We start from the raw sequence: 20,480 nt of genomic DNA, 5'->3' as shown, positions 1-20,480 counted from the left end.
ACAGCCGTTTTTGTCTTACGTGAATGTAAACAGATGAGAAAGAAAACACACATGTACAGTATTTTTAGATCTGCGTGCGTTCGGTGTTAAAGAGACAGCAGCCTAATAAACGCGCTGCCTGTCATTAATGTTAATCAAAGAACAAAAGAAAATCATTCACTGATCTAGACTGAATATATTTAATAAATTTAATTGATTAATCTATATTTTATTTATGAAAAGAAAATTATGCAGTTTTTAAACTTTTATTACAGTTTCTGTACCTGAAATTTTGTTCAGTTGTAATTATTTATGACATTGCTAATTGATTTGTTTGTTCCTATCTTATTACTGACTGTTTACTTGTCTTTAACACTTTAATATTTGAAATTTATATTAATCTAGTTGTTTTTGCTGTGGTATTTTTTTTTAAAGCATAGGCAAAATTCCTCTTGCAGTGTTCTGTAGGCTGCTGATTTTTGCTCGTGTTATTCAGCTGCAACAGAATGCTTTGTAAAAAGACAGAATAAATGTTTGACTTAATTTTTTTATATTGGATTTTTTATCTTATTGGAATCGAAACTAGGAATCGATAAGAATCGGAATCGATAAAATCCAAACGATACCCAACCCTAGTGTTTGTACTTTGTCAGCGATACAAACTATTAAATCTAGCAAATAAGCAACCAGTAAGTGCACCCAAAAATGTTTTATTAACATTTACTCTTAACTCACCCTTAACAAAGAAAGCAGTTCTTTCTTCCTCTCGTCGAGACGAATGTTAATTGTCCTCCAGCGCTCCTGCACGTCAGTCAGCTCAGTGTGAAGCGAGGCCTCCGTTCTGGCATCAGCCCACAGGAGGAGTTGCCTCCCGGCCTCCACTGTGAGAATGTAGCTGCCCTGTTGCCTCTGGAGCACACGCTCCTTCAGCTGGGCGGAGAAAAGTGGGGTACTTTAGGCTATTTGCAGGTGGCCATTATTTCTACTTTAATGTAAAAATGGCTATATCTTTACCTGTATGTGGTCTAACATTCCACGAATCTGCTGTAGTGCTACTGTTGCCCCTTGTTGATGGTCTTCTGGTTCCATTGACACTTCTTGCAGCCAATGACGCAGTTTCTCTATCAGCTCTGTGTACCGCTGCCATTGCCGAACCAAACTGTCAATAATCCCCCGTCTTTGCTGGGCCCGCCTCACCACACCTTGCCACTGGTTACTAAGCAGTGCTAGTTTCATGCCAAAATCATCCCTTTTGGGCAAGAGGACAAAAAAGAGACTGTCACTATAAGTATGAATGAAAGAATAAGAATAAGGAAATAAACAAATGGTACCTGTCTTCCACTTGTCCCTGATTCAGGAGCTGATGTCCATCATTGATGATAGAGTATAGAATTTGTTGTCGGCTAAAGATCTCCGCTTGGAATAGCTATCCACACACACACAAAAAGTAGAGCAGTTCCATAAAGTAGGTCATTAAACTATGACCCCATACATTTTATGCTGCATATTTTTATTATTATATCCATCTTATAAAGGTTTCACCAAAAACTTGCATTGAGTTTTGAAATAAAAACTGAATACTGACACAGAAAAAATGCTGAGGACAAAATTGTCCTAATAAGAATAATAAAAAATGTTTCTGGAGCAGCAAATCAGCATATTAGAATGATTTCTAAAGGATCATGTGACACTGAAGACTGGAGTAATGGCTGCTGCCATCACAGGAATAAATTACATTTTAAGACATATTAAAACAGAAAACAGTTATTTTAAATTGTAATAATGTTTCAAAATATTCAATTTTTACTGTATTTTTGATCAAATAAATGCAGCCTCGGTGAGAATAACGGCAGGTTCACACATACTCCGTCTGCAGTGCATATTTTTTTCTGCGCCCATGTTAACGGATTAGAGAGTTCACTCTGCATGCGATTACGTTCCGGCAGTGCGTTCCAGGAGCGGTGCGTCTGCAGCAGTGCAGCGATCGTTTCTGCACCGAGTCTTTTTTTGCTGTGCTGCACACGCTGAATTAAAGTGACAGCGCATTGATTGTGGTAAAAATTAACATGGATTGACATGAAAATTTAGTAATTAAACTATAAATGCATATAATTAAAATCTACTGTGTTTCAGTCAACCCATATGGCTTTTTGGCTAGGTTTAATGTACAGAAATGAGCACTTTATGAAGTTCTTTATGAACCACAGGATTGATGCTCAGTCAGCGCACGAATACTGAATTGAGTTCTCTTTTGCTTATTATTGTGCTTGGACGAACAAATACAGACAAAATTACATCAAAATGCGCGTCTTGGCGAATATCCTGTAAACATAGTCGGTTAGGCCTATGTCTTAACATAAAAAGTTGAGAAAGAAAACGCATGTGAATCAGAATATTGGATCTGTGCATTCCATCTTAAAAGTGAAAACAGACTTAAAATAAACCTAATGCTGTTTAAGAAAACAATATCTCACTACTTTTGACTGAATAACTTCTGTAACTTAAATAAGGATTAATCTATATTTAATTTATAAGACTATGAAGAATATTTTACATTTTATTACTTTATTCATTTCTGTACCTGAAAACTTCTTTTATACCTAGGCTATCTGAAAAACCTGAAAAGCTCTGCTGACTTCATTTGTGTATTTGTATTTATTTTCTGCTATTGCTTGTAATTTGGAAAAGATTCTTAACACTTAGCTCTGCATGTCAGCATGAGACCCAGACTGCGATGTATAGTAGCAGCCAAAAAAAAAAAAAGTTCTCAAAGCAAAATAAGTTTTAAGAGCTTTATTTTTGTAATTTCTTTTTGTATATATTTTCCATGTTTTCCCCTACAACTACCTAATTTTTGTTGTTACCTAATGAGGAAATTCCTATATTTTACACATTGAACATTTTAGCACAGCCTGAAAGACTTTCTTGACTGTTGTCATGTCATAAGCTTACTGATCTCATGTGACTTAATTTTATCCAATTTATTTTTCTTTATCATTTAAAAAAAAGTGTAGTTTTTGTTGTCAATATGGGGTACAGGATGTGCAAATTTCAGATAAATGTTCATGTTATATATTTTGAATGCATTTGTGAGTTAATAAAAATGTAACTTATTGTGTAAAATAGGTATATAATATCGATAAATCGAAACCGAATCGAATCGTATCATAATCGTATCGTAGAATTAGATTATGGCATCGGCAAATATCGTATCGCTGTGTATGAGAATCGATATCATATCGTATCATGATGAAACGTCCGATTTACACCCCTACAACTTAATATACATATAAATCTAGAAGTAAAACACATTGAATAACACGTTGCTTATATTTATTATGTTTAAGCATGAATATGTCTATGAAAGATTGTATTTCTGTACAGTGTAAAAAGAGAATCACAATGCTGAAAAATACTTTTCAGTAACAACGTTTGGATTTGAAATCAAACTAATGGATAGATGTGTTTGCGGTAAACAGCCGTGGATCATTAGCAGACTTCAAACGCATCCTGTATGAAAGTACAATGAGTCCATGCTGCTTCTGCACCGCATATGAACTGCACATGAACTGCATACGCACGGAGTATGTGTGAACCTGGCATTAGAGACTTTTTTTCAAAAACACTAAAAAATCTTGTTGACCCCAAACATTTAAATATTGTAAATGCGGCCTTTTATTTGGTGTGAACGGGCCTTTAGTTGTAGTTATTCTAAAAAAGTATTTTCCATATTTTTTTTTATGTATCAGTACCTCATGCTCTCTCTGCTGGTCTAGCAGGCTCTGATAGTTTCCAGAGATCTCAGCGGCCAGTTTCTCCTCTATTTGGGTAAGAAAGGTCATCCAAGCATCACACTTCTCCAAGAAGCTCTGTCTTTGCAATACCAGAGCTTGCAGTTTACTGCACATACACAGAGATGCAGACAACTAAATATCACACGCTTCTAGAGAAGAAATTGAAAATCTACCATAGATCAACAGTAACCACACATACCTGAATCTCTCAATTGTATGAGCAGAGTTAGATGACCAACTCCTATTTAGGTTCTGCAGATGCTTGATTTCATTATCATTGAGGGGAAGCTGATAACCCATCTCATTCAAACGTTCCAGATCAGGAGAAAGACTGCTCAGCTTTAACATTTGAGCCTACAGGCACACGTACATATGAGAAAGTTCAAAAGTGTTTATACAACCAGGGTTTGAAATTAACTCTTTCACTCACAAGCCAATTTGGCTACTAAATTTTTAAGTTACCGGCCATTCATAATTTTTACTATCCAAAAAAATTAAACAAATTATGAAAAAAAGGCCGGAGGTAAGCCAACAGCTTGATGCTGTCCACACTGGATGCGACAAAGTGACCATTGCAAATCATTTGTACTTTGTCAAACAGTAGGCCTACATCATAAATAGAACGAGGCATCAGTTTACTGTCGGGGATTTGTCGTGCTGTGCTGCGCCACATCCAGTGTAGGCCGCATCACCGATTATAATGGGTTCTATAGTATTTTGTCGCATCTGGTGTAGACACGATGCGAGTCTTCAGGCATTTTTTGACTTTTCGTTATTGCTTCAATGCAAAGGAAACCAGTGTGCCCGCCACGCCATTATTTGTTGCGTAGTTACGGGTACAGGGCTGGACTGGGGTTAAAATACGGCCCTGGACAAATCCAGCCTATCCGGCCCTCAAGGTCCCCTGTGAATGTTTCGCTGTGTTATAGGGCCTTCAATTGGAGTAAGTAAATAAATAAATAAATAAATAAATGAGGACAAAAACAAATAATGATATATTACTGAATTCACAGCAAATGCAACAAACTAATAGCCTACTACATTTTTTGTCACATAGAAATCTGTGTCATTTCTGAATGGATCGAGCGATTTGTGCTGTTTATCTCTTATAAATCGTAGCGGAAGCGCAGCGCTGTGCGGGAGACTGATCCCGGTCTGCTTTAACGCGCGGCTGGCGGTCGACACTAAATCTGTGCAGATTTGGCTTACATGAACTTCCTCAAGAAATTAATTAGTAAAAATAATTTACGAAGAGTAACCCGCCAAATTGGCTAACTTAGTGATTTGCCAGCGTTACCCGCCACAGCATTTGGCGGTTGTTAATTTCAAACCCTGTATACAACCCTATAATTTTACAGGCAAATGTTCAACAAATTTCACCTTAAGTTTTTCCATGTGTTCCTGCACAGATGAGATATCTGGAGAACCGATTGGGTCTGGTTCCTTCAGAACCTTCTCAGCTTCTTCTGACCAGTGGCTCAGAGAATGTAACTCCTTACTAAACCTCTCATAGTCCCTCACACCCGCCTTGAGGAAAGGAAGGAGAAAAAAAAAAGACATTTACACTTGACAGGCTTTACAGTCTGACATCTGTGAAAGTGACAAAATGATAGTCACACATGATAGTGTCAAAACTATGAAAGGATAGTATGAACACTCTAAAAAATAATTCAGTGGATCTGTTGCCACTGCTTAATTGAATGCATTAGTGCAAGTTAAAAATTCCAATTTATTGATTTAATTAAACATTTTACGTTTTAAACATTTTTTAATGAGTTGTCCTGACATCTTAATGTTGATAATTACATCAACGTAATACTGTGTGTAACTTCAACTTAAATATCTGTGTTAGTTTGTTTAAAACATTATTTAAGTTGTACTAACTCAATGTAATTAGCTCCATAACTTCATTTTTTCAAGTTCACGTTTCAGGTTCCCAGCATGCTTTGCATGTGACTGAATAATGAGCGGTAATGTAGAAATAAACTCATATTTTATGCATTTCTATTCAAGATCAGAACAGGAGAAGATTTATTAATGTTCAGTGTTCGGTTATATTAGTATTTAAAAGTGTTTCTGTTATGTTGGTGGTTTTTATGAGATTACCATTGTGCTGAAGAGTAGAGCATTTGCTTAGGTTGAGAACAGACTCACTGGACATTGTCTTACATGCTGTTTCAATCAGAAGGCATTTGGTTGAAAATGCTAAAAGATTGGTTTCCTGGCAGCATTAAGTGTTGTTTCATCAAAAAATAATATTTTAGTAGTTTTTGTAACCAGTGTCCATGATTGAATCAAATTTAAAAAAACAACTTAGAACAATTTAAGTTTTATGAGTATTTAACTTAATAATTGTTAGTTTTAACACAATTTTCTAAGTGTATATATAGCACAATATAGTTTACTAGTTGAACTTAATTTCAGAAGAAGTTGCCTTAACTCAAAAAAAATGATGCAAACTGTTGCATTAATTTTTGTTGTTGCGTCCAAACAATATTTTTTAGAGTGAAAGTTATTTTATTAATAACATGATATTATTCAATTTAAATATATATACTACCATTTGAAGGTTTGGGATTTATTTATTTATTTATTTATAAAGGAAATAAATACTTTTATTTAGCAAGGAAGCATAATATATTCAAATAGAAAACGGTTATTTTAAATTGTAAAAATATTTCACAATATTACTGTTTTTAATGTATTTCTGATTAAATAATTGCAGCCTTGGGATCAAAACATCAAATAATCTTACCCAAACTTTTAAACAGCAATCTATATTTTATTAAAATAAATGTGTGAAAACTGTATAAATGCTCTGTTTCAATATCTGTGTGCACAAGGCAAATTCTAATAATCTGAACCTCTAGCAGAGACTGCTGTCTTTGGAGGGCATGTCCAACTGTTGCTAATCGCTGAGTGAGTGACAGGTGGTCTGTATGGAAGGTTGTCATGGCAGAGGGGTCCACTTGTTGCCTCAGCTGCTCTGAAAACTCATCCAGCTGCTGCAGGACAGACTCTACGGATCCCTCAGACGCCATAAGACCCTGCAGAAATACCAGCTTTACAAAGAGGAATACTGTGGCCCTTGCTACAAGGCTTTCACAACTGCACACAGTTGTCAGAATTAGCAATTGCTTACATCCTTTTGGGTCACTAACATAACCCAAGCAAAGGCTTCCAAACCCATCATGCATTGATAAATCCACACCTTCACTTCCTGTTCTGTGATGTCCCTGTGGGTGGCGCTCTTGAGTAGCTGTTCCACCTGATCCTCTAGTTTCTGGATATCAGTGCTGCTCTGAGCATGTAGTGCTTTGTAATGCTGCCACAGTTGCAGCAGGCTCTTACTCCTCCTCAGCTGATCTGAGATCTGCTCCAGCAGCATGTTCCACCTGACAGCAGATCAGTAGATCAATGATTTCTGATCACTTTGTACTGATCGGTGTCTTTATTAGTAACTAGAAGTTTTTGAAACTCACCTGAGATTTATGTCACCCAGTGCTGTGTTGAGTGAATCGCTCACTGAGGGATGACAGTCCCTCAGCAGCTGTTGCGTTATGGAGCCAAGTTTCCGTAAACTGCTCTCCTGTTTCTCCAGCTCATCTTGTAAACTCTGAGACACACAGAAACCCATGGTGATTTTAGTTTCTTACATATATAATGTATATAATGCGAATAAAAGCTCATTCATATTTTGCAGTTTGTGGCAGACTAGCACCTCAAGGTTCTCCACTTGAACCTGCACAGCTTCTGGGGAGCCAGTGAGAAGACGCAGACGAGAGATGGTGTAACGTCCCTCCATCAGGTAGCCCTGAATCTCCTCATATGCTTGTTTATACAGGCTCCACTGCTCCAGCACTGACCGGAGACTGACTGTCTGCTGCCCGATCTGCAATTACACACAAACATCATTTAGGACTGATAATCAGTGTTTCGGTGAAAATTACGAAATTTCTGATTATCAAAACTGAGTGATAGTACATATCATGTATGTTTAACTAAGAGTGTCTATAAAAAAATGTGTGAACAATATTGTAATGAAGATTACAAAACTAGAAGCTTTACCAAAATGCATAAGGTAAAACATACCATGTGATCCAGATTGGCCCAAGACTGGTTTAGACCTTTTAGAGTGTCCATAATAACAGAGCCAGCCTCTCCTTTCTTATCCTGAATTAATAAGCATCCTTTCTCTTCAGCCTTCTCCAGATCTTTCTCTTTCTCCTTTACCAACACTTCCATTTCCTAGCATACACAGACACAGTCAGATCAATCTTTCAGAACAACAAATCACATAGAATATTTCCAGATTATCTATGTAATCTTCACTCATGAATCCACATAAGCCGCTTTTCCACTGTCGGGCCAGTGCGAGCCAGTGCTTTAAACGGACGGGTGGGGCTAATAGCCTCGGACCTGTAGCACAGAGGCCAAAATCACGACGCGTTTCCTCCACTGTGCTTCACTAAAATCCGCCCTTTACACGCCTCTCTGGAACAACGTCATGCAACCCCACCATTTCACCAACAAAGAGAAGTTATCAGAAAACGAATAAGAAATAAGTCACTGGAACTAGTGCAATCACAAAACGAACATGATAAAAGCGGCCGTTTGTTTGCATGCTTTGTTAAAGATTTAAATCCAAAAGCATCAGTGTTTTACAATAATAAGTGATACATTGATCATAATGAATTAATTTATCAGGACTGAAAATTAGTCACACAGAAATAAAGCGGTATGAACATAGCCTACCTACTTATTCAGTCGAGTCTGTTTCTGTTTATTTGTAGTCACAGTATATACATCACATTTAGAAAGAATTATCATTTTTATACTTTTATAAAAGCTCCCGAACAAAAAAACATTATTATATTTTTATGACATACACGGAGCTAAACTCTCCTGACGAGAATTATGACAGATAAAATGTTACTAAATAAATACAGGATTGTGATAGAGAATAAGAAGCTGACGTCTGATTTCTTCAAGCGGTCGTATTTACCATGTTTACTATGGTAACGTTAATGGCTAGCGTTAGGGATGCACCGATACCGATACTGGTATCGGGCCCGATACTGGTCTCCTTTACTCTTGCCGTGAATACCTTTACATTTCTGCGTGTGTATGACATGATAATAGTTTTACTCAAATGACGGTCAAATGCTACTGACATGACAGTTCTGGAGATGTTGTTCATGTATTTATGTCCTCATTAGTGAGACAGCAGACGTTAATATCACCGGAAGCGTCAAGAGCGTTTCAGTACGAGTTCTACACAAAACCGCACGTCTGCGCTATTCATTAACACAGAGACACGCAGAATTCATATTTAAATATGAATCGTTTTGCGGTTTAATATTTACAAATACTAGTGGGAGTGGGCTCACTTTTGTGTGTGTGCGCGATACAGAGAGCGCGACCATAATGGCTACCGTGCATAGTCTTTTGCACCGCTTATAAATATTTCTGCCTTGTATGGTACGTGATCATAATTCACATCGGATCAAGTTATTTCAAACACTCGCTGCTGTCTGAAAGTGAGTTTTGAACAAAAAATATTTAAAAAGTCTTTAATGCTGGTGTTATAGCCGTTAACTTTATGAAATGATCCGTGGCGCTGACGCTCTCCAGACGCGGAGAAACTCCGCCTTTGTTCATAACCACTCCTCTAGCCCCAGCTGGCCCACTTTGGCTCAAGGTTTTCGTCGGGTCAAAAAACCCGGGCCGTTGGCCCCGAGGAAGCACCGACAAGGCACGATCAAGCCCCGGAAGAGACAGTGGAAACACGACTGGCCCTGGCACGCACTAGCACGCCCGCTTTTGGCCCGACAGTGGAAAGGAGGCTATAGTGTACTGTGTATTGTGTAGAGCCTAACAACTATGGTGCAGTACCTACCTGACAATCTTTGAGCGCATTCTGGGCTGAGGAAACATCCTCAATCCTGTGCTTCTTTTTGAGTCTCTCTTCCTGTACACTGAACCAGGTCTTCAAGGTCTGAACCACGTTCTCATACTCCAACCTGCTTTCAAGCAGACCCTCTAAAACCTGAATCTTTGAAACACAAAAGACACTAGTATGATAATAAAAATTAAAGCTAAATGGCATACAGTGGGGTCCAAAAGTCACAGTAACACTTGGTATTTAGCATGACTTTATTTTTTATTACTTTTTTTAATTACTTGTTGTTTTTCAATTACAAATTATGTTATCATAACAATTTGAGTGAAAAGTTGAATTGGAAAATTATGAATTTCAGTCTTAGCATTTAATTTGTCCCATTTTTTTGCTTTAACAACATTTGAGAATTTTTCTGCATTTATGTCTGACCTTCTCTGTAACGAGTCCCTGCAGTATCTGCCAGCGGCGGTTCATGGCCCCAAGACGCTCAGCAAAGTCTGTTTTGTCACTGCGTTTCCCCTCCACATCCTGACTGCTGATTTGCAGAACTGACTGATTCACAAAGTCCACCGTCAGCTGCTTACAGGACAGGTCAATCCGAAAACCCTGTTGAGAGGGGTAAATAAAGAAAAAGAGAGATTTGGTGTCTTGAGAATGGAGTACAAAATGACTAATGATATGTTTTATTATTTCAAAAGTCTTGAAGACTTTTTGCTACCTTGTATTTCTGAAGGTACATTTGCACAGCCTCGGATCCCACTGCCCCCATGATCTTCTGCTGGTCCTCTTGGATAACATTCTCCATGAGGGATATCCAGCTCATTAGTTCAGTTATTGCATGACGGGATGGCAGCTTCTCCATCTGCAGCTGTTGATCACAATATGAATGCTACAATCAGCATAGCCATGTGAGCCTGTTCATTATCTGCATACTGTTCTTTAACTGAGATGAGGCAGTGCAATCTGTCCTAGTCATCATACCTGATGTAGTTTCTCCTGGACCACAGGGATACGAGTGAGAAGATCAGCCCACTGTGTGTCTACCTGGGCCAAGTTTGCCCTGAGTGCTGCCGTGTCTACTTTCTTCAACCGGAGCAGCTGATTCCCCTGGCTCTGAACTGAGGCACGCAAAGAAGACTTGGCGTCTACCTCTTTGGAGAACTCCTGCAAATACAGAACCAATATAGAGTGTGTCTATAAAAGTCAAGTGAGACCTAAGGCTCTTTTTAGCAGAATATTTAATGGCCGTTCTTACCAGGAAGGCATGAAGGTGGTCTCTGACAGTCTCTAGCTCTTGAGGTACCGTAACAGATTGAGTGCTCCAGAACTCCAGGCGGTCTAGAGCCGAACTCAGCCATTGACTAAGCTCAGCTGACTCGCTCTGATACCTACAATAAAATATGAAGAGACCATGTGATGTCAATAAAAATGTGCATACATGGACACAACCACACACAAGTGTTTCTTGTAAATTCATTTCTTTAAGGAAGTAGACAGAATCACACAGAGAAAGTGAACAGATCACAGACCTGATCCAGTGTTTGAGGGTGGAATCCAGGCGGTGTAGCTCTTTATTGATCTTGGTAGTGGTGCTGAGCCAGTGCTCCCCCAGCTGTGTAAGCTGAGTCTCCAGCTCTGAGCAGGACACATGTAAAAGCAGCCTCTTTCCATCCTCCAACAACTTATACAACTGCTGCTGCCGCTCAGAGAGACTGGCCTTCAGTTGCTACAGAGAGAGAGTGTAAATGCAGATTGTTGATTTTCTAGCATTCCCAATGTCTACTACCATTCCAAAGTTTGTGGTCAGTAAGACATTTTTTTTAAAAAGAAATTTATACTTGTATTCAGCAAATACACATTCAATTGATCAATACTATCAAGTGATAGTAAACTAGAGACATAATGTTTCAGAGTCCCAGACTTGTTTTAAATACCTTACCAACCCAAACAATAATGTAACAATACATCAAGCTAAAATGAAGTTTCATTTTACTTCTTTAAATTCAAATTCACATTACAATTATGCATCCTGTTTGCTAATTCATATTAACTTCAAATTCCCGAATTGAGTAATTTAATAGGCATTCTCAATTCGATTTCTAACGCACAAACCATGCAACACAGAAATAGTATGTAATGTTTGTAATGTAAAATTATGTTGTATGAATTTTATGGTGTAACCGTAGCAAGTGATCTGTGTGTGATGGAGCTGTACCTGATACAGAGTAATTCTATCGCTCAATCTGTCTTCCGTTTCTTCTACCAGGCCTACACTGGGGATGCTGCTTTCCACTGCCTCCAGCTGTCTGTACAGGGCCTGATAGTCACCCACCAACCTGCTCCACCACTGATGCCACAAAGCACAAGTTATTCACTTCATATGCACGTAGGCATGGGCCGATTACCGGTTTCAAGGTATACCGCGATTTGAAAATTTCACGGTTTCAAAACCGCTAATATTTTCCGTTATACCGTTCCTGCGGTATGCGCTGTTTTTCATGTCTCCTCAAAGACTGAAAGTGTAGGAATCCCTCAGGTTGAGTGCAGTGTAGAGAGTAACACGACCCTCCTCCTCCTGTTGGTGCGAGCGAGCGGTCAGTCACGTGTGTACTGTGTAGGATGGCCGAACTAAGGAGCTTCCCCTGGAACTTACGCGATCGGCATCCGGCCGTTTTTTGTCTTATTGCAAGCAACTCGTAGCTAAGCTCTTCAGGACACCGGCCCTCCAGGACCGAGTTTGGACACCCCTGTTCTATATGCTTTGTGTTTGAGTTAATTTATATAGTAATTTAGGCCGTTTGAAGTCAAGCTGCAGTGCAGTGTTACAGTGTAATAGTTTCCATTATTTATTCATTTGTTTACTAGTTGATACATGTCAATTGTTGTCATAATTTTATACACTCATGTTTGTATTTGTTTATTTTGTTACAGAACCACACAATATTTATGCACGATCAATAAATAAGATTTGGAGTAGTTACTGGACTGAGACATTGTTGTCCTGACCCGCAACTCGTAGCTGTCAGCCTATCCGAACCAGTCAGAACAAGAGAAATTTACATGGTCCTTCGAGCCGGATGCTGATCTGCTATGGAGATGTCCCAGCCAGAGAAAGAACAGCCTGTTGTGCGTCCAGACGATGCATTCAGCCCCCAGCTCATTTAGCAGATTATGAGCTTGGTGAACCACTAGCACATCGACAGCCACTCCCAGCCTTCAGTCAAAGTCGAGTACGGTCTCCAAGTTCTGCAGGACCTACCCGATTCGTTATGCGACTGCGTTATCGCCAGTCGCCTGTTTTTTGAGCCATTTAATATTCATGTTACATGCATATGTGTATATATTTATCTAAAAGCAAAATCACTCGGTTATATTATAACAGCGCTCAGGCGCTCTGAGTGGTCTAATACATCAGCACCACCGCACGTGCAGCAGCAGCCGCATGCACGTGAACAATGCATGCACATCAGTGCACTTTCTATATGCTTTGTGTTTGAGTTCATTTATATAGTCATTTAGGCCGTTTGAAGTCAAGCTGCAGTGCAATAGATTTGCGGCAACAAACCAGTCAGCTCCCAGAGATCATCTCAACCTTAAAGGAGATGCGCTGGCAGAACGCCATGTTACACCATGAGCTACAAAGCCTTAAAGCAGAACGGGGAGCTCCATCTAAGCCAGCAACTTCACCAGTGCCGTCCTCAGATCCCTTTATTCCAGTGATGAGCCCAGCAGTTTCACAACTATACCGCCCAACGCCAGCCCCCCGGATTAGGGTGCCACCACCTGCTTCCACGAGAGAACCGCAGCCAGCTGTGATTGATGAGAGCCCTGAGTTAACTGAAAACTTCAGGTGTATGGACATTGCGTCCTTAATTCATGAGAGAGTACCGTCACAAGCACATCACAGCAAACAGTTTCACTCCAGAGACCCTCCATTCTCTCAGAGCCTTCCATCTTATCAGTTTGAGACTTCAGCACACGAGAGGATGCCACCTGCTCGCCCTGATCGCAGACAAGTGTATGACCAGCCTTCACTCTCTCAGGAGAAAACATACAGAGGGCCTGCTCCAACCATTCCCTTTTTAACATCTCCTGATCCTAGAGAATTCTCAAGATTGAGGATAGCTTTAGAGAATATTCTGCCTGAGGATGCAACAGAGCACTTTAAATATCAGATACTTACTGACCACCTAAAGCTGGAGGAAGCACTTCTTGTGTCAGACTCGTACAGTAATTCAAGGCTTCCCTTTACTTACACCATGAGAGCACTTACCAAGATGTATGGCCAACCCCACCAGTTAGCCTTACAACGCATAGCAGATCTGATGGATGGACCAAACATTCGTAGTGGAGATGTGAAAGCTTTTCGTCTGTTTGGGCTCCATGTACGCTCCTTGGTCAGTATGTTGGAACAGCTAGGCCAGAAAGGAACAACCGAGCTTGAGTGTGGGTCACATGTTTTCAGACTTATGAGCAAATTGCCACATGACCTCAGATCCCGTTTTAAGAGGTACACGCACCCTCTTGGCGTTACCATTCCTACATTACTGGACTTTGCAGAATGGCTTGAATATGAGCTCCAGGTTCAGGGAGACCACACAGATTACACCCCTCAATCCAAACAAGTGTCATCAATGCCGAGAAAGGAAATAAGGAGAGACTCCCAGCAAACTCGCAAACCCACTGCCATTCTCCTTGGAACAGAGAAATCAAAGGCCACTTCAGTACTACCAGCTGATCAACAGAAACCAGTCGCTGCTAAGGGAGAAAGGGTGAATGCTTACTGTCCATATTGTGACAGCAACAGACATTTCCTGAAGAATTGTGAGAACTTTAAGCTACTCACCAAAGAACAGAAGGTAATGATCTATTTGTGACATAGGGCGAGAAAGCAGATGGTACAATGGGCCAAAATTTCTCAGCCAAACCCCTGATAGATGGCCAGAGATGCAGCCACTAACAACCACTAACCATGACAATGAACTGAGAAAGTCAGCCTTTTGTGGTTTAACAGCCACCTCTTCGCCCACCCCAGACCCACAGCAGTACTCAACCCTCGCAGATCTGCTAAAAGCCTATATTCAGCATGACAGTACACCAACAGCAGATGACTACAAAGAGGCAGAGTTGGCAGCCCTACGCCAAGTTCAAACTGACTGCTTTGCAGAGGAGCTACTGTGTTTAAGATCAAATAAACCCCTGCCGAAAAACAGCAGACTGCTTTGTCTAGCACCTGAATTTTACAGTCTCTCAGAACTCATACGGGTTGGTGGCCGCCTTTGTCAGTACAGTGAGCCAGAAGAAGATGCCATACATCCTATTGTCCTTGACCCACATCACCCCATTACCAGACTGATAATTAAAGATTATGATCACCGGCTGCATCACCCAGGGCCCGAAAGGGTGTTTGCTGAGCTTCGGAGAAAGTACTGGGTGCTACGGGGACGAGCAGCGGTCAAAAGTCACCAACGGCAATGCACAGAGTGTCAACGGTGGCGAGGACAACCACATCCTCCCAGAATGGCAGACGTCCCCCCCGCCAGGCTTAGAATCCATCAACCAGCCTTCTACTCAACAGGTGTAGACTGTTTTGGACCATACACTATAAAGGTGGGACGCAGGCATGAAAAGAGATGGGGAATCATTTTTAAATGCATGACCTCACGTGCAGTCCACATTGACATACTTACCAGCATGGACACTGATTCCTTCTTAATGGCTCTACGGAGATTAATTTCCAGATGTGGCAAACGCTTTGAACTCCTTGCAGACCAGGGTACCAATTTCAAAGGAGGAGAAAGGGAATTAAGGGAATCTTTCATGGCCCTTCATCCTGAGCTACAAACCCACCTCGCCAGCCAACAGATAAGATTTCTCTTCAATCCACCCAGTGCACCCCATTTCGGTGGATGTTGGGAGAGGGAGATACGTTCGTTAAAGAATGCTCTTCCAAGTTACACTCGGCGCCCAGACAGTCAGCGAAGAAGTACTGAGGACAGTCCTTATAGAAATAGAAGGTATTCTTAATTCCAAACCCATTGCATACACCTCATCAGACATTGCTGATCCAGACCCAGTAACTCCAAACATCTTGTTGATGGGGCAGCGGGATGCCTCATTACCTCAAGTTGTATACCACGATTCTGATCTCTTAAGCCGTAGGAGATGGAAGCATAGTCAGCTCCTAGCTGACCACTTCTGGAGGCACTTTATCCGTTACTACCTACCAAACCTTCAGATTAGGCAGAAGTGGAAAACAGAAGGAACTGACCTGCAGACTGGTGATACTGTTATGATCGTGGACCAGCAACTGCCACGTGCTTTGTGGCCGGTGGGGAAGATCGTTCAGGTCTTTCCTGGAACTGATAAGAGAATCAGATCTGCAGAGATACAGGTGAAAGACAAAAGTACATCCGACCTGCTGCCAAAATTGTATGTCTACCCCCTCTTCATGACTAGCTGGATCAAATTCACACTGTGAATTTGGGGGCGGCTGTAGAAAGTATTCCCCCCGAAACATGGACTTTCCCGAACACCCCCATCATTCGGACTGAAATGGACTGTGCCAAAGTTCGGGCTCAGGTTTCCAGGTAACGGAGCAGGAAAGTGAGAGGTAGAACAGCGAGAGTTCGGCGGTGCCTTAAATAGTTTATAGAGGAAACGAGTGGATTATATCTTCAAAGTATACATTGATTGTGTATATGTGTGCGTGCATCACGATGTAAGTACCCGAATATGTATACGAGTAACTGTTTGATGGTTTACATGTAACTGTCGTGTTCGGTGTTATACATGCAGATGTTTACACTTAATGACGTTATGCGACTGCGTTATCGCCAGTCGCCTGTTTTTTGAGCCATTTAATATTCATGTTACATGCATATGTGTATATATTTATCTAAAAGCAAAATCACTCGGTTATATTATAACAGCGCTCAGGCGCTCTGAGTGGTCTAATACATCAGCACCACCGCACGTGCAGCAGCAGCCACGTGCACGTGAACAATGCATGCACATCAGCGCACTTTCTATATGCTTTGTGTTTGAGTTCATTTATATAGTCATTTAGGCCGTTTGAAGTCAAGCTGCAGTGCAGTGTTACAGTGTAATAGTTTCCATTAGTTATTCATTTGTTTACTAGTTGATACATGTCAATTGTTGTCATAATTTTATACACATGTTTGTATTTGTTTATTTTGTTACAGAACCACACAATATCTATGCACGATCAATAAATAAGATTTGGAGTAGTTACTGGACTGAGACATTGTTGTCCTGACCCGCAACTCGTAGCTGTCAGCCTATCCGAACCAGTCAGAACGAGAAAATTACACATACCATAACCCCACTGCCACCATGGGCCACTCGATCCACAACGTTGACATCACCCACACGACGCCATACACGCTGTCTGCCATCTGCCCTGTACAGTGAAAACTAACTGACCTGCAGACTGGTAATACTGTTATGATCGTGGACCAGCAACTGCCACGTGCTGTGGGGAAGATGGGGAAGATCGTTCAGGTCTTTCCTGGAACTGATAAGAGAATCAGATCTGCAGAGATACACAAAACTTACATATGTCACCTGTAGAAAGTATTCCCCCCGAAACATGGACTTTCCCGAACACCCCCATCATTTGGACTGAAATGGACTGTGCCAAAGTTCGCGCTCAGGTTTCAGGTAACGGAGCGGGAAAGTGAGTGGTAGAACAGCGAGAGTTCGGCTGTGCCTTATATAGTTTAGAGAGGAAACGAGTGGATTATATCTTCAAAGTATACATTGATTGTGTATATGTGTGCGTGCATCACGATGTAAGTACCCGAATATGTATACGAGTAACTGTTTGATGGTTTACATGTAACTGTCGTGTTCGGTGTTATACATGCAGATGTTTACACTTAATGACGTTATGCGACTGCGTTATCGCCAGTCGCCTGTTTTTTGAGCCATTTAATATTCATGTTACATGCATATGTGTATATATTTATCTAAAAGCAAAATCACTCGGTTATATTATAACAGCGCTCAGGCGCTCTGAGTGGTCTACTACATCAGCACCACCGCACGTGCAGCAGCAGCCGCGTGCACGTGAACAATGCATGCACATCAGCGCACTTTCTATATGCTTTGTGTTTGAGTTCATTTATATAGTCATTTAGGCCGGTTGAAGTCAAGCTGCAGTGCAGTGTTACATTGTAATAGTTTCCATTAGTTATTCATTTGTTTACTAGTTGATACATGTCAATTGTTGTGATCAGCAAATCAACCATCCACATCAAAAGCTGCAGGACAGCCCACATTTCAGAAACAAATCAAAGAAAAAATAAACAAATTCTACTGTTCCTAATATTCTGTATGTTAAAAAAAATGTTTTTTTTTGTACCCAGTCATTTAAAAATAACACATTTTAGAGCTGTAACGACAATACCGTGATACAGTGAAACCGTGATATTTTTGCTTAAGGTTATCATATTGTCAAAATCTCATACCGGCCCATGCCTATATGCACTGCACTCATCAGTGTTTATAATATGCATCTTGTATGCAAATAAAGAAACACAAATCCACACACACCTCCAGGATGCCCTCCAGCTCCACTCCTCGTTTGTGAGCCTGTTTAAGTACAGCCTGGGCCCGAGCCACAGTCTCTTCCAAGCTCTGGACCTCCCGCTGCACCACCAACCCACTGACCTGCCTGAAGAAGGCCTGTGTAAGGACAACATGCGTCTCTAGCCCCTGGAAAAACTCCTGCAGGAAGAGAAGACAGACAACATGAGTCCACACTCATCAAAATGGAAACTTGAGAGTATTTGACTGCATGAGACCAGAGTCATCAATATTTTTTTTTCTGTTTTCCTTGAAAAGAAAGACTATATATTTTATATGTGTAAACTACCATTCAAAGGTTTGGGGTCAGTAATATTTTCTAATGTTTTTTTTTAAAGTATCTTATGCTCACCAAGGCTCCATTTATTTGATCAAAAATAGTAACATTTTAAAAAATCTCGTTTTCTCAGACGCTTGCAGAAAAAAGCTTACTTTTAATATCTGTAATTTATTCCTGTGATGGCAAAGCTGAAATTTCACCATTACCATTACTCCAGTCTTCAGTGTCACATGATCCTTTAGAAATCCTTCTAATATGCTGATTTGATGCTCAAGAAACATTCTTATTATTATCGATGTGAAAACAGTTGTGCTGCTTAACATTTTTTGTAAAAACCATGAAACATTTGTATTTTAGTATTCTTTGATGAATAGGAATTTCAAAAGTACAGCATTTATTTTAAATAGAAATCCTCTGTAACATGTCTTTACTGTCATTCATGCTGAATAAAAGTATTGATTTCTTTAAAAAAAAAAAATCGTACTGACCCCAAACTTTTGAATGGTAGTGTAAATCTTGTCTATTTTGCCTAATAAGCAGGTATAATCAGAAATCTTAAGATTCTGAATTTTGAACAATGTTGATAGATTGGACATATTGATAAAAGATTGACGTATAGTTATTGTCAGTAGATATTTCCCCACAAATGTCCAGACACATATTTATTAAGCAGACCACAATAACAAAAATTCTGCTGTACCTTGTGTTTATCAAGGAGGATCTGAACCTCAATCACTGATCCCACTTTCATCTTCTGATCAGCAGCCATTTTGTCCTGAGCGGTGTCCAGAAGATCTACCAGGTCTTGTAAAGCTCTCTCATACTGAGCCTTCAGAACCAAACTCTGGTTCAGCTCACTCCGCTTGGAGCCCACCATCTCCACCAGCTCTTCATAAGCATCCTGCACAGCAAAACACAAGGTCAAGTGGGAAGTCAAATGGAAGACATGAAATCAGTCACTTTAATTGCTGTTATTAAAGCACACAGCAGGGGAGAGACAGATGTGTGTACCTGTAGTTTCAGCAGTTCTTGAGTGCAGAGCTGGTTGGGCTGCAGTGTCTCTCCTCTGCTCCTCACCTCAGAAACTTTATGTTCAAATTCCCTCAAACTGTCCTCTGCTTCTGATAGAATCTGTTTACATTGACATTTTTATTAATCCTTTGATTTTTTTGCTTGGGGTCATGCAATTATTTCTATGTCATTTTGAATGTGTGTCTGACCTCCATCTGTTTAGAAGCAGGTCGATCCATAACTGCATTCATTTTCTGCAAAAGCTGGTACTTTGAGTCACTGACTGCAGTAAGCAACAGTCTAAACTCAGTCTGAGGGTTAGACAGAGGAAAATGCATATGTGAGAGAAAGAACGAGAGAGAAAAAAAACAATATATTGACTAAAAAAAAAGATACAAGCAACATATACTGTACCTGGAAAACAGAGAGTTCCTGCAGCTTGTCCTTCATGGAGTCACATCTCTGTTCCAGCACTGTGTCCAGCAGCTTCAGTCTCCCCTCCAAACCATCTAACACTTCCTCAACCAAAACACTTTCTCCACTTTCTCCATCCCATAGCTGCTCTGTTCCTCCGAGCACATCCCGACATTTACACACCTCCTCGTTGACATTCTTTACCTCCTTACTCAAACTCTGAAGAGACGAAAGCAGAGATAGTGTCAAAGAGCGTCAATGTTTCTTATAAAAAATATTTTAAGACTCTGGTAAAATGACTGTCTGACCTCTAGGTGGCCCAGGTGAGTCTCTGAGTCATCAGATAGTAATATTGGGCCAGATACAAGCTCATTTTCAGCATTGTCCAGCCAGGAGGAAGCTGATGAAACTGCCTCATAGAGAGCTCTCTTCAGAGCATGAACACGCTTACTGTCAGCACCACCTGTCTGTGGGGAGGACATAAATAAAT

The 20,480-nt window shown here is 40.4% G+C and overlaps 1 protein-coding gene across 1 annotated transcript in view; it reads right to left on the bottom strand.

The window, feature by feature from the left end:
• syne1a (spectrin repeat containing, nuclear envelope 1a) overlaps positions 1-20,480 on the bottom strand; it is a 133,452-nt gene that overhangs the window by 24,367 nt on the left and 88,605 nt on the right. Inside the window, exons 103-126 of the mRNA XM_016548796.1 lie at positions 20,299-20,457; positions 19,991-20,209; positions 19,786-19,887; positions 19,577-19,696; positions 19,266-19,466; positions 18,253-18,426; positions 11,891-12,022; positions 11,205-11,401; positions 10,931-11,063; positions 10,657-10,839; positions 10,394-10,543; positions 10,105-10,281; positions 9,673-9,828; positions 7,866-8,021; positions 7,495-7,665; positions 7,256-7,389; positions 6,985-7,168; positions 6,638-6,820; positions 5,154-5,300; positions 3,973-4,127; positions 3,732-3,879; positions 1,311-1,405; positions 994-1,228; positions 715-909 (exon numbers count right to left, since the gene is read on the bottom strand). Coding sequence (XP_016404282.1) covers positions 715-909; positions 994-1,228; positions 1,311-1,405; positions 3,732-3,879; positions 3,973-4,127; positions 5,154-5,300; positions 6,638-6,820; positions 6,985-7,168; positions 7,256-7,389; positions 7,495-7,665; positions 7,866-8,021; positions 9,673-9,828; positions 10,105-10,281; positions 10,394-10,543; positions 10,657-10,839; positions 10,931-11,063; positions 11,205-11,401; positions 11,891-12,022; positions 18,253-18,426; positions 19,266-19,466; positions 19,577-19,696; positions 19,786-19,887; positions 19,991-20,209; positions 20,299-20,457 — 3,906 coding nt within the window. The remainder of the gene's footprint in view (positions 1-714; positions 910-993; positions 1,229-1,310; positions 1,406-3,731; positions 3,880-3,972; positions 4,128-5,153; positions 5,301-6,637; positions 6,821-6,984; positions 7,169-7,255; positions 7,390-7,494; positions 7,666-7,865; positions 8,022-9,672; positions 9,829-10,104; positions 10,282-10,393; positions 10,544-10,656; positions 10,840-10,930; positions 11,064-11,204; positions 11,402-11,890; positions 12,023-18,252; positions 18,427-19,265; positions 19,467-19,576; positions 19,697-19,785; positions 19,888-19,990; positions 20,210-20,298; positions 20,458-20,480) is intronic.

Source organism: Sinocyclocheilus rhinocerous, unplaced genomic scaffold, assembly GCF_001515625.1.
Source record: "Sinocyclocheilus rhinocerous isolate Xijiao unplaced genomic scaffold, SAMN03320098_v1.1 scaffold1606, whole genome shotgun sequence".
Classification (NCBI taxonomy): Eukaryota; Metazoa; Chordata; class Actinopteri; order Cypriniformes; family Cyprinidae; genus Sinocyclocheilus; species Sinocyclocheilus rhinocerous.
The sequence above is the reverse complement of the archived record's forward strand: the minus strand, read 5'-3'. Positions and strand labels throughout refer to the sequence as shown.